This window comes from Mandrillus leucophaeus, unplaced genomic scaffold, assembly GCF_000951045.1.
Source record: "Mandrillus leucophaeus isolate KB7577 unplaced genomic scaffold, Mleu.le_1.0 Scaffold262, whole genome shotgun sequence".
In the NCBI taxonomy this organism is placed as follows: Eukaryota; Metazoa; Chordata; class Mammalia; order Primates; family Cercopithecidae; genus Mandrillus; species Mandrillus leucophaeus.
Window position 1 is genome coordinate 2363076 of NW_012102721.1, and position 12638 is coordinate 2375713.

The 12638-nt window shown below is 41.5% G+C and overlaps 1 protein-coding gene across 1 annotated transcript in view; it reads left to right on the forward strand.

Annotated features, from left to right (window-relative positions):
* The first annotated feature begins 675 nt into the window (after window positions 1–675).
* Window positions 676–12638, forward strand: part of PCP4 (Purkinje cell protein 4) — a 69605-nt gene continuing 57642 nt past the window's right edge. The window contains exon 1 of the mRNA XM_011984180.1: window positions 676–869. Coding sequence (XP_011839570.1) covers window positions 861–869 — 9 coding nt within the window. The 5' untranslated portion in view covers window positions 676–860. The remainder of the gene's footprint in view (window positions 870–12638) is intronic.

Consider the following 12638-nt stretch of genomic DNA (forward strand, 5'->3'; position numbering starts at 1 on the left):
GGGACTGAACAAAGGATGGAACCTCTTCCCAGAAAGGCTGAACAGGGCTGAGGCAAGGGGACCTTTAACCAGGCCAGGGCCAGTGCCCAGGCTCCTTCCTGGCCCCGCTGTGGTTGTGAGGAGTGCACATCAGTAAGGCTGCTGGAGCCACTCTCCTCCCTTGTAGAAGTCGTGGGGACCGACCCCCACGTCCCAGTCCATCTGCTCTTGTCCTTCCAGCTCAGGGTACAAGCAGGGCCACAGATTTGGGGTGGGGGTGAGAGAGCAGAGAGATTAAAGTCCTTGGGCTGAGTTTTGTGTTATAAAGGGCAAGGGAAACACAACTCCTGGGAAAACCTGGAGGTGCGTGAGCCGGTGTTTGCAGCAGCAGAAAACACGCAGGTGTTTGCAGAACTCCTTTTCCCTTAGAAAAACAATCCTTCCCACTGACATTTGAAAGGTATTTTTCATGCATGTAAATCTTGCACTCATTGAAAAACGCACAATGGCATCCCTGTGATGATCTTTGAAACTTTAGCTTTTACTTTTTTCTTTTTCTTTTTTAAAGAGACAGGGTCTCTCTCTGCTGCCCAGCTGGAGCGCATTACTTTTTAAAGAACTCGAGCAATTCCTTCCATCTCTGGCGGAATTTGGAGCAGTGACCGAACGTGCCGTTCTCTTTTTCACCACTAGGTGGCCCTTGCTGCTCTCAGATGCCGGCCGGGCTTGCAGACAGGTGAATGCATTTCATTGGCTCCAGGGAGGCATGATGCCACCGGGCAGCTCTTTTTAAGAGAAAAGCCAGAACCGGTGGAGCAGCGACCCCTGAGCAGTGTTCTCTGTGCTGAGCTGCGGGACTGAGCTGTTGAGTTAGAGCCAACATGAGTGAGGTGAGTGATGCTTCGACCTGTAGAGGGAAACTTAGGAGTGAGAAGGGACCTCGGTTGAAGGATTAGTGTCAGGAAATGTGAGGGGCTTAGCAGTGCTGAGGAACAAATTAATCCTGTAATTCTTTGCTTGGAGGACTGACAGGATTGATCTCTTGGTTTGAATGGTCAGTACAGAAATTGGTTAAGTTTGCAACTTTTACAATTAACCTGAGGAAGAGAAAGGGATGCCTTGTTTGCTTCTGATTGAATTGTGACTTTGAAAAGTGCTTTGGGTTTTAGAGCTCAGAAGAGAAAGCCAATTGTTTTATTCTCCTATGAAGATGTGTATCTTTGCATGATTCCCGCGGTGGCACCTTCCAGAATGTGAGTGCGCAGGTGGTCTTCTGGTGAATGCAAGCCTTGGAAGGGAAGGGACAAGGTGGGGAGAGGGCTGGCCGATGGGTAGCATTTCATGGCCCGGTTGTACAAACTATCTCTGCAGTTAATCAGAGCACCAGGGAAAGAAATGCAAACAGTAGTAGGAGCTGGGAAACATCCGTGTGTATAGATCTGTGGCTCTGAGACCGGAGGCGGCCCTGGCAGAAGGGGAGCTACAATTTTGCAAATCCAAAGTCACTTCTCTAAATATGTTTATACAGAATGTGTTTTGTTGGGGCCAACTGACAGCACGTTTGTTTTTTAAAAATCATCTTCTCCTTTTTTCTCGTCTATGAAGCAGATTAGTGGTGGTACAACACCATTCTCTAATTCAGCTCGATAACCGAGCCAAATGCATTTTCATTTCCTCTTGGTTGGCACTTAAATAATTACTTTTAAAGATCTTTTATCTTCTCTGTCTTTTTCTGACAGATGGATGATTCTTTTCTTGGAAGTCTAGGGTAAAATTAACAACTTCAGAAATAAAATGCCTCCTCCTTGCTTTTATCTCTCTGATGGGTGATTTTTGATGTAAACATGACAAGAAGAAGAGCAAAGCACTATAAAACTTAGAAATGGGGTTTGGGGCAGAGCCAAGGGTTTGAAGCAAGGAGAGACCGACTGTGGGGTGGAAGGTGGGAATTCTCCCACCACCACCACCAACGGTACCTATGACAGCAGCTAACACTTGCCTAACGGTCTGTGTGCCGACAGTGTCAGGCTCTCTCCACACCTGTCACCTTCTTTGAACCTCTCAACAACGCTGTGCAGTGGGCACCATTATTATTCCCAATTGACAGATGAGGACACTGAGGCACAGAGATGGGAACTAAGTGGCTCAAGGTTACCAGCTAATGAACAATAGAGCCAAGACTTGGGCTGATTCAATGCTCGGTGGTTGACCGCCAGGTGAATCTTGATGTCTAAATGTGTATGGAATTGGCTGAACAGCGGGGATGCCAGAGGTTGGACGGGGAGAGGGGAGGCGAGGAGAAAGAAAGAAAGAAGGAAGTTGAGGCTCTGAAATAGAGATGGAATGATGAGGATGAGACCTCCATTTCCCACAGGCTAGGGGGAGGGGCTTTCTGCTGGACTCTACAGATATTTCAGAAGCTCTTATGTCCACATCGGCTCACCTTGCTTACAACAAGAAGGGATGGCTGCATGGAATGGCTTTTCTTCATATACAACTTACTCAATAAGAGTTTCCTACAGAAGAAGGACTTAGAAAGCAGCACAGCACTGAGGGGTGGCCTCTTGAATCAAGTCAGCTATCCTGGGATTCTGGCTCAGTCATGCCATAAATTGCTGAGGCTCCTGGCCAGCAAAGTGCTCATGAACTCCCCAGGATGCTCAGCTCTGCTGGGCTCACTCAACTGTGCAGGTCTCCAGGGAGAAAGCGTGTGTTCCAGAGCTCACCTGTGATTAGGGTCTCAGCCTGGTTCTTGCTGAACGTGTAATCAGGGCAGCTCTGCAGTCACCGCCCTGCCCTGGCACTTATCAGACACATGATAGGTTCTTACAGAGCTCTTGCCTTAGTTCCTTTCATGTGGATAAAAGCACACAAGAGGCGCATCCCACTTTTCTGCCTCCCCTTGCTGCTCACAAAACCCCTCCCAGCTCCCTGCGCCTCATCGTCCCTCCTGCCCTCTTCTCCCCCTCACATCACATGAGGCCCCCTCCCTCTGACCACCAGGGTGGCCACCGCTCCTGGCTGATCTCCACGTTCCTGGGCGTGTGCTCCTTGGAGAGCAGGAATTTGTCCTTTGACTAAACCTCAAATCTGCTTAAAATATTTAATAAAGTGGAACAGAAGCTCCTTTCTGGGTAGAGAACTGGATTCCCCCTTCACGGCACCCCTTAAGGGGTTTCTTTGGTTGGATGAATTAAATGTGGCTTCTAGTTTTAATAACTCTCAGGTGGAAATAGCTTTCAGATCATCATTTACTTGTGGGTGTGACTAATTACCAAAGAAAGCCAGAGCAATGGAATTTGCCAGACTTTCCTTGACCTTAGGATTGATTGGGGTCTGGTGGGCAATAGTGCCTGCTGCAGCGCCAGGGCTGAGTGCCTGCTGTAGAGACTCCGGAGCTCATTAGCTGCTTACCCGGGCCAGTGGATGAGCCTGCTGGGTGGAGAGGACCCCAAAGTGTCATATACTCCCCGGGGTCTGCTCTGCACTTCCAGGCCTCCCCGCCTTTAAGGGAAAGATGGAGCAACAAAGGGAGCCTCGAACTGGCTTTAAACTGGGCAGCTTTACAACAGGACGTCTTCTTTACTTCCTGTAACAACACTTTTTAGGGAAAATGACATGCGATAGAAAAGAACAGCTCAAGAAAGTAAAGTACAACGAGGAAAATAAAGTCCAAATTTAGGGTAATGTGAGAGAGAGGAGGTGGTTAGTGGGGGTGTCTGATTTACATTTCAGTATTAAAATATGTCAGATGTGCCTGCAGCAATCTATGAGATGAATTGGAAGAGAATGTAGCAGGGATCAGAATGCAGGCTGAAGTCTATCAGCTGGATCAGAAATCCTAACCACCACAGCCTCAGTTTACAAGGTGCATGCCTTCTCCCTCATCGTACTCACCCAGGCACAGGAAAAATGATTACCTTTCTTTAGTCACTTAAAAGAGCTTTGAAAAAAGAGTTCCTGCAGTAATGACAGTCAGTCCCGTGTTCTCCTTTAGGTGTCTATTTTTAAGTTGCTTTTCAAAAGAACTCATTTAGGAGAGCCGGGGGCAAGGTTGGAAGGCATAAGGACGAACATCTGGAGCGTGAATTTAAAAACGTGACACCCTTGGCCTGTTTAGGGTGCAGGTTGGAGACGTTCCAGGTCACATAATCAAATGACAGCTATTAATTGGACTCGAGACCCCTTTGGGAAAAGCCTCTTTGTAACCCCGAGTTTCACGGTCACGGGCTGGGCTCTTTTCTTTCTTTGGCGTGGACAGGAAAGTGCAACTCAGTGCCAGGCCCGTGGCTCGCTCTTTCGTCCAGACATTGGCCGCAGCGAAAGACGATGCCCATCAAAGGCATGGTTTGAACAACACCAAGGACATTGAAGGGCAAATCTTTAGATACGCATGTCTGTTCTTAGCACCCAAACAGAATCAATGTCAAATTTAATGCATACGTTAAAACATACAATAATCTCTAAAGGAATAAGAAAGCCGTAAATGGCATTTTTCTTGACAGAGATTGCAAACGGGAGGCTTACATGCAGTTACCTTGTGAGGTGAGGGCATAGAATAAGCATGAATTAAAAAAAAATGTTTTGCCACTGATTTAAAAGTATCATACAACAGTGGTTTGGGGCTTACATAGTTGACTATCATGGTTACCCAGTGGAGGTACTAATGTTAAAATGAAGCAGAGCCTAAGAAGAGAAAGATTACAGCTTTGAGCTTCTTATGATATAAGAGTAAACTCAAACAGATGCTAATGGGTGGGTGATTAGATTTGTAAGGAGCTGTGTGTTTTAGACCAGTTGTTAAGCACAGATTCTGAGGGTGACTGCGTAAAATGTGGGTTTTGCAAATGGTCTGGAAAACCCAGTAACAGAAGATCAAATGACAATCCAACTTCTTAAGTAATTATAACCCCATTTGAGGGTGCACCTGCAGCAAACACTCTGACAGATAAAGCAAGATCGGTTTTGGTTTTGTTGGACAACACCATGAAAGATACTCTTTCCTCTAATTGGGGATATTAAGTCCACATAGTCACCAGTTACAATTTGGGTTTGAAGTTCAACTTTTCCTAATAGAGAAGGGGTCAAAATTAAGCAGGAACATGTGTTTCCCGGGGCTGATGATTGTAAAGAGTTGCCGTAAAACTTGTGTCCCCAATCATGCATTTTATGAAGAAATGCTGTGGGGTTAAAAAGTCTCAGGTTTTCCCTTTTGAATTTTAAGAATGACACAATGAAAGATGTATATTTTTTTTTCAAAAAGAAAATAAATGACTCACTATAGATTTTATTAAAGCTTTAGTGAAGTAGTGTGATCAAGATGAAAAGAAAACATGTGGTTTTGTAATGGAAATTTTCTTAAACTGATGATGAACACATTCTTTGTGTTATTTATTTATTTAGTTAGTTAGTTAGTTAGTTAGTTATTTTTTTGAGACAGAGTCTCGCTCTGTAGCCCAGGCTGGAGTGCAGTGGTGTGATCTCTGCTTACTGCAAACTCCGCCTGCCGGGTTCAAGCAATTCTCCTGTCTCAGCCTCCCGAGCAGCTGGGACTACAGGTGCCCACACCATGCCCAGTTAATTTTTATATTTTTAGTAGAGATGGGGTTTCACCATATTGGTCCGACTGGTCTCAAACTCCTGAGCTCAGGTGATCTGCCCACCTCGGCCTCCCAAAGTGCTGGGGATACAGGTGTGAGCCACCGGGCCCGGCCTGTGTTATTTTAAAAATTTCTATTTTCTACTCTCAGTGCTTCATTAGAGATGTGATCGGGGGAAGGCATTCACAATTTGTCTGTGATCCTTCTGTTCTTAGACCACTGGTCACGTTGAACTATTTGGACACACAGATAATATCAGGACTAAGCCTGGGGCTTTTCATTAATTTAGAATGACTTTCTAGAAAGGTCTTCATACTGGGATAAAAGAAGAATTTTAGGGGATGCATGCATACAGGTTTATGTTATATTGAATGATATTTTTATGAAACAACATTAAAAACCATGCTGTTAAAGTATTATAGGCTGCATAGTATTGATTAGAAGCATCCTAGACTGTGAACTTCCCAACAGGGACAATTTTATGTCATTTACAAGCCTGACTGCTGATTTGGCACTTGGTAAATGTCCAGTTACTGAATGAATAAATAAGTTTTGGGATGTGGATTTATCAGTTGCTGTCATCAATAGGCCAGGCATTCTCTTTTCTAAATATTGAGGATTGTGGTTGGGATACATTTGGAAAAGATGTATTCCGTCTTTTGTTCTTTACTCCTGGTTTGAAACCCGTGTTTGCTATTTAAATCCTTTAATGTGGGAAATGGGTGCATTGTTATATACACAACACAAGTGCTCTCATGACAGTAAAAGAAAATGAGAAAAAGTAAGAAGAATCTCAACAGAAGGAACTCGTGGCATTTGGGGAAATGTCAGGGAAAATATGGGAACTGAGCGAGGGACATACAATTCTAATATCTCATGTTTCTGTGTTGTCTCCGTTGAGACTAACTCACTTCAGATAAGCTCAATGAAATTCAAACAAAAGAGACTAGCCAGAGAGTCAGAGCCTGTGAATCCCATGGAAAATGGTTTGCTGTATTGAAACAGAAAACCAATTTAACTGTGATTAGAAGAGAACAAGGGAGAGTTCTAAGCAGACGTGTAGTGATATAGGCCCTAGTGCCCAATCGCCATCAGCCCAGTTGTAAACTCTGGCATATTGTTGAGGGTAAAATATATCTAGCACGTGGAAAGCAAGTTGCATATTATTGCAAGTAAATAGTTTAATTATCACCTAAAATTAATTCTTAATAGCATACTCATTAGTTAACATAAATAATTGATATTTGAATATTTAAATATTTTAGTAAATTTATATTTGAAACAGGAATATATGCAAATTTATATGCAAATTCAGATTCAAATTTCTCTTCTTGGGGAGTTCGAAACTGAATTGCACGTCCATATCCTTGTGTGATTAATCTGATAGGATCTCTGCTTTTCAAAATTCAAAAGGGAAAACCTGAGACTTTTTAACCCCACAGCATTTCTTCATAAAATGCATGATTGGGGAAACAAGTTTTACGGCAACTCTTTACAATCATCAGCCCCGGGAAACACATGTTCCTGCTTAATTTTGACCCCTTCTCTATTAGGAGAAGTTGAACTTCAAACCCAAATTGCAACTGGTGACTGTGTGGACTTAATATCCCCAATTAAAGGAAAGAGTATCCTTCATGGTGTTTCCCAATAAAACCAAAACCGATCTTGCTTTATCTGTCAGAGTCTTTGCTGCAGGTGCACCCTGTCATCCCCAGGAATAAACTATTTGCCATTCTTCTTCCCATCTTTCAAATGAGGTGCCATATGAACGATGAATACAGAAATGTTTTCCCATCACCTGGGCGCAGGTGCTTTTGGGGTATAGATTTGGGAATGTTCGATAACGGATTGTTTTATGCCACAAACAAAGCAAGCTTGCCACAGTCATCAATGGCTCAAACCTATAAACGCCACATTCATGTTGGGGTCATTCTACATGAACAATTTAGCTTAAGCCACCCATTCCAGGCATGGGTCTGCTTGTATGTTGTTTATGCTTCATGAAGAGCTCTAAATTTATGCTTCAGAATCTCACTGAATTTACTGCTCGTTCCATTTCTAAAAGGGAAACACTTGGCCCATATTTATGACATTGCTGGTAGAAAAATCAATCACCCACTAAATGCCATTATTTTATATTTTACTCTTAACCTGCCATTTTATAAATAAAAGGAAGACAAATTAGACTCATAAAGCAGGAAGGTAATCATCCACAAATTGAACATTTAAGGGCAAGGAAGCAAAAGCTGTGAACTGTTCCAACCATTCAAATAAGGCAATTTTCCTCACAAAGGAGCTAGAATAGAGAGCAGGGAGTCCCTCTCTTCAAGGTTTCTGCCCTCTATTTTAGGACAGTCTTGGACTTGGATGAGACTACACCATCTCCAGCCATACACGAGTCAGACCTCTGCCTCGTAGTTCGAAAGACAACTTTTGAATGTTAAATATTATTTATGACGATTTGATAGCAAATTGGGATCCAGATTGGCTTGAGATCATGCTATTCCTGGCATAACAATCCAAGTCTGTGGTATAGTGTCATGACAAAAGACACAGTCATCTGTTCCCATAGCACCACACCTGTGGTTTGGTCAATAATCGAATGAAGTAATGGTTATTCTAATTTTATACGACCTCTGAAAAAAGGACTCCAGAAGTTGACAAGACCCATTAACATGTGTCTTAATCAAATAAGAGTAAAAATATAACAAGGAAACACAAGAGGGAGAAATAATATAATTTCTTCCTTTTCTTCCAAGATCTTAAAATATGTATATATAAACATCTGTCCATCAGGTGCTAGTATTATAATATTTTAATACTAAAATACAAGTTCTAGCATTTTTTTAAAAAGCTAGTTAAAAGATTACACCTGCTTTAAAATTTATGATTCTTATGTACAGTAGTTTCCCCTTGTCTTCAGACACTCAGTGGATGGCTGAAAGTGTGGGTGGTACCGAATCCTATGCATGCTATGCTTTTTCCGTATGATGATAACTAGAAGTGTTACTAAGTGGCTACGGGCAGGTAGTGTGGACAGTGTGGATACGCTGGACAAATGAATGTTTCATGTCCTCAGACAGCAAGCGGTTTCATAATGCTACTCAGTACAGAGTGCAATTTGCAACTTACGAATTGTTTATTTCTGGGATTTTCCATCCAATATTTTTGGACTGTGGTTAAGAGCAGGTAACTGAAACCTCAGAAAGTGAAACCAAGGAAGGTTAAGGAGGAACTACTGTATGCCATTTCTTTATTAAATAATAGCCACTGTTTCATTAGGAGTTGTTAGAAAAATATCACTTTTTTTTTTCATGAGCTCAGCAAAATGACCAATTGTATTTAGCGTTTTCTTTTTCAAATTGTAAATTTTCTCACTTTTTTTTTGGTATGCAGACAAATCTCTGATGCAATGAATGGGTCAAATTTCGAGCTGAGTGTGGTTGTGTGACAGCATTCTGGGTGCTCGTCTCCTCATCTCTGAAGGGTGACAGCATGCACACAGACACTGGCGCTGCCACAAACCTGCCCATGTTCAAGACGGGCGATGGTGTGGAGCCTTCCTTTACAGATCTTATCTCTGCATCTTCTAGAGAGTTTTAGATAGAAATAGCAAGAAGCAAAACTTCAAATCATTATGCCATAGTGACATCTTCTCCTTGAAACAATGAAGGGTGACTTGATGTAATTTTGTCCTCTTGCCTTCTATGACTTTCCACAACTGTCATTGCTCTAACAACTGTCTGTTTTAACATATCAATGTTCTGAGAACTATCTTCTCAATCTTCCTGAAGATCCATAACAGAACAATGGAATAGTGTCCACAATGATTATGCATATCAATATTCTGAAGTTTTTGATAGTGTACCCTAATAGGAAAAAAATTTGACCATGTATACACAACAAATATTTTTTGATTTTACAATTATGTATATATGCTAATATGCTAATATAGTAACAGTTAATTGTTAAAGGAAGGGTATGGAAATCTAATTCCAATAGACTTTTTGGTAACTGTACTTCTTTTTGAGTCTAATTTGATGGCTGAGGTTTTTAAGCTTGTATTGATGCCCATGAAGACATCCTAAGAATAGAAGGTTTAGTTAGTGTTTCTATTGTTTCCTTGGTGTTTGTGCTGGTGGTGTCAGTATTATTTTCAGTCTATGATTTTATGCAGAATTTTTCAATTGTGGTAAAAGACATACAATTTACTATTTTAACCACTTTTAAGTGTACAGTTCAGCAGTATTAATTATATTAATTATGTTTACACTGCGAAACATGTCCACAGAACTTTTTCATCTTTCAAAGCCAAGACTCTGCATCCATTCAACAACCACTCTCCACTACCCCGCCCCTATCCCCTGGCAAACCCATTCTATTTCTTACCTCTATCAGTATGACTACTTTAGGTACCTCATATGCGTGGAATCATACAGTATTTGTCTTTTTGAGACTGGCTTATTTTACTTAGTGTAATGTCTTCAAGGTTCATCTATGTTGCGGCCTGTGACTGTATAGGAAATTTTAAAAGCCACTTACCTACTGCAGGAAGATTAGTTTACTTAAAGGTAGATTGTATAACCTATAAATCCTCTTAACGGAACACAAGGAACTGCAATGCATCATGTGATGATATGCTGAGAGCAAGTCAACAGGCAATATGTCTGGGACAATCTCCAATTGTGGCACTCCTACTCTTTCCTACCCACCAAGTGATGATGTCAGTATCAATCCAGATATTAGCTATTAATGAAACCTAATTTTTAAATTGATCTTAGATCCTACACAAATATAAATAGAAATTCTAAAGAAATCTTCTTTACCATGAGTGTTTGTGACAGTGAAGCACCTTACAACCCCAGAGGTGCCGTGGACACTGTAGTCTGTGCCAACAGCGCCTCTTGGAGTTGTGCTGTGAACAACCTATGCCACTGAAAATGGTGGTTCTGCCCTTCCTTGAGTTGGCATCAGCCTGCTTAAGGACTGTTGACCTTGAGAAAGACTGTCAATTTTTATAGTTCCACTTAGAATTCAGGGAATCAGAGAAGGGCATTGCTGCCATTTCATTCGAAGTGGTCATTTTAAAATAGGGGACTGAGTGTCCAACAATGAATCTTGTGCAAAATCACAGAGCTTCTTGAGAGAAAGCCTAAGTTTCCCTTCCACATTTTCCATCCTATTCCATTTGTCATTTTCTGGTTACAACCCAATTTCTTTTAAACCTGTGCGAATTCCACTTAGGGTTTGCACAAGTAATTTATTAAATTAAAATTGTCCTGAATATTTTTATTAGCCTTGAGTAAAAAAAGAATAGCTGCAGAAATCTTGACAAAGCCATTTTTTTCTTCACCAGGTCTTCCACTCTATTTCTAGGGATTCCAGCTTCCACCCTGATACCCCCAGCCTCCCATCCCATCACACACGGAGAAGCTGAGAAATGTTCATAATGCTACCCTGTGGAATGTTTCATTAAGACCCTTATTGGACATGGTGGCTCACTCCTGTGATCCCAGCACTTTGGGAGACCGAGGCGGGAGGACTGATTAAGCCCAGGAGTTAGAGACCAGTCTGGGCAATATGGCAAAACCCCATCTCTACCAAAAATTAAAAAAAAAAAAAATAGCCGGGTGTGGTTGTACATTCCTGTAGTCCCAGCTACTCAGGAGGCTGAGATGGGAGGATGGTTTGAGCCCAGGGGGTGGAGGTTGCAGTGAGCCATGATCATGGACAACAGAGCCAGATCCTGCCTCAAAACAAAAACAAACACAAAAACAAAGCAATCAAAGAAACAAGACCCTTGTTGGCAAAGTTTTCTTTTGTTTTGCCTGGTAGTGTTTTTGACTTTGAGGTTATACCAATCACCTTCAAGCCTTGCTTACTCTCTAGGGCTCTGTTTGAATGAGAAAGAGCATTCTGAACCCTAACATATACCATTTTTCAAAAATGTTTTTCCAGAAAATGGTGACCCTTTTTATGGCCAAAACTGTTGCATATATAATCAGTTATTACAAATTTTGTAGTCACATTTCTTTTTTTCTTCTAGATTGTGATGAGAGAGAGAGAGAGAGAGAGAGAGAGAGAGAGAGAATGTCTTCTTCTATACCATTTCATCTTCCCAGCATTGTATCATTGAACTCACATTGATGGAGAATCAATAAGACGTGGTCCTTACCCCTTAAAGAACTTGTAGGGGGAGACAGAATCACATAAAATTAACTCTACTCTGGTGTCCATGCAGAGTTACAGGCCTATTCTCTGTATAAAGCAAGTGCCAGGATGCATGGGTTAATTTGCCATTTCTCACGGCTGGGAAGGAGAGGAAAGGAGTTGCCAGTGGTAACCTTTCCAAAGCAGCCAGGGCTTACACAAGTAGGGGCTCAGCACACATTGATTGAAGAATAGCACTATGACAGCACTCTGTGAGTCTTAGAAGTCATACATTTTAGAGCCATGTGAGAATTTAGCAATCTTCAAGCTCATTGTACAGATACACGTCCATTATGATACTGTAGTTAATTCTGAACTCCTGCCTGGTGATAAAAATTGCTTTAAACATGTTGGACATTTTCTCACCCATGTCAATGAATATTCGGGCTGTATGGACTTGTTGCATCTTTCTTTAAAAGTGAAAAGTCTCCTGTATATTGGAAAGAGATTAATGAGGACAGTCAATTACATTTTTGAAAGTGCACATGTTGGTTGGTTATCAAATGTATATGTTCCTATTGTGAGAACTGTGTACATGGATTTAGGTATGTCTGTAATTTCCCTTTGTGAGAGTATCTATCCGTGCTTGCTCATGGTAGAGTATCATTGCACTCTGTATCTCAGAACTTCTAGCGGCTTATTAACCAATATATTATTGTCTTCTATTTGAAGCTTGTTCAGGGAGTGGGCTCAACCCTATATTTATAACTCTGTTCTCACATATGCTTAAGTCCTGTCAAAATATCTAGATAATACTGTGCCACATCTCAAATATCATTTCTGGAAATGTTCGACATCTCAGAAATGTGGGATATTTTACTTCTTCTTGAATACAATTTTCTTTTCCTT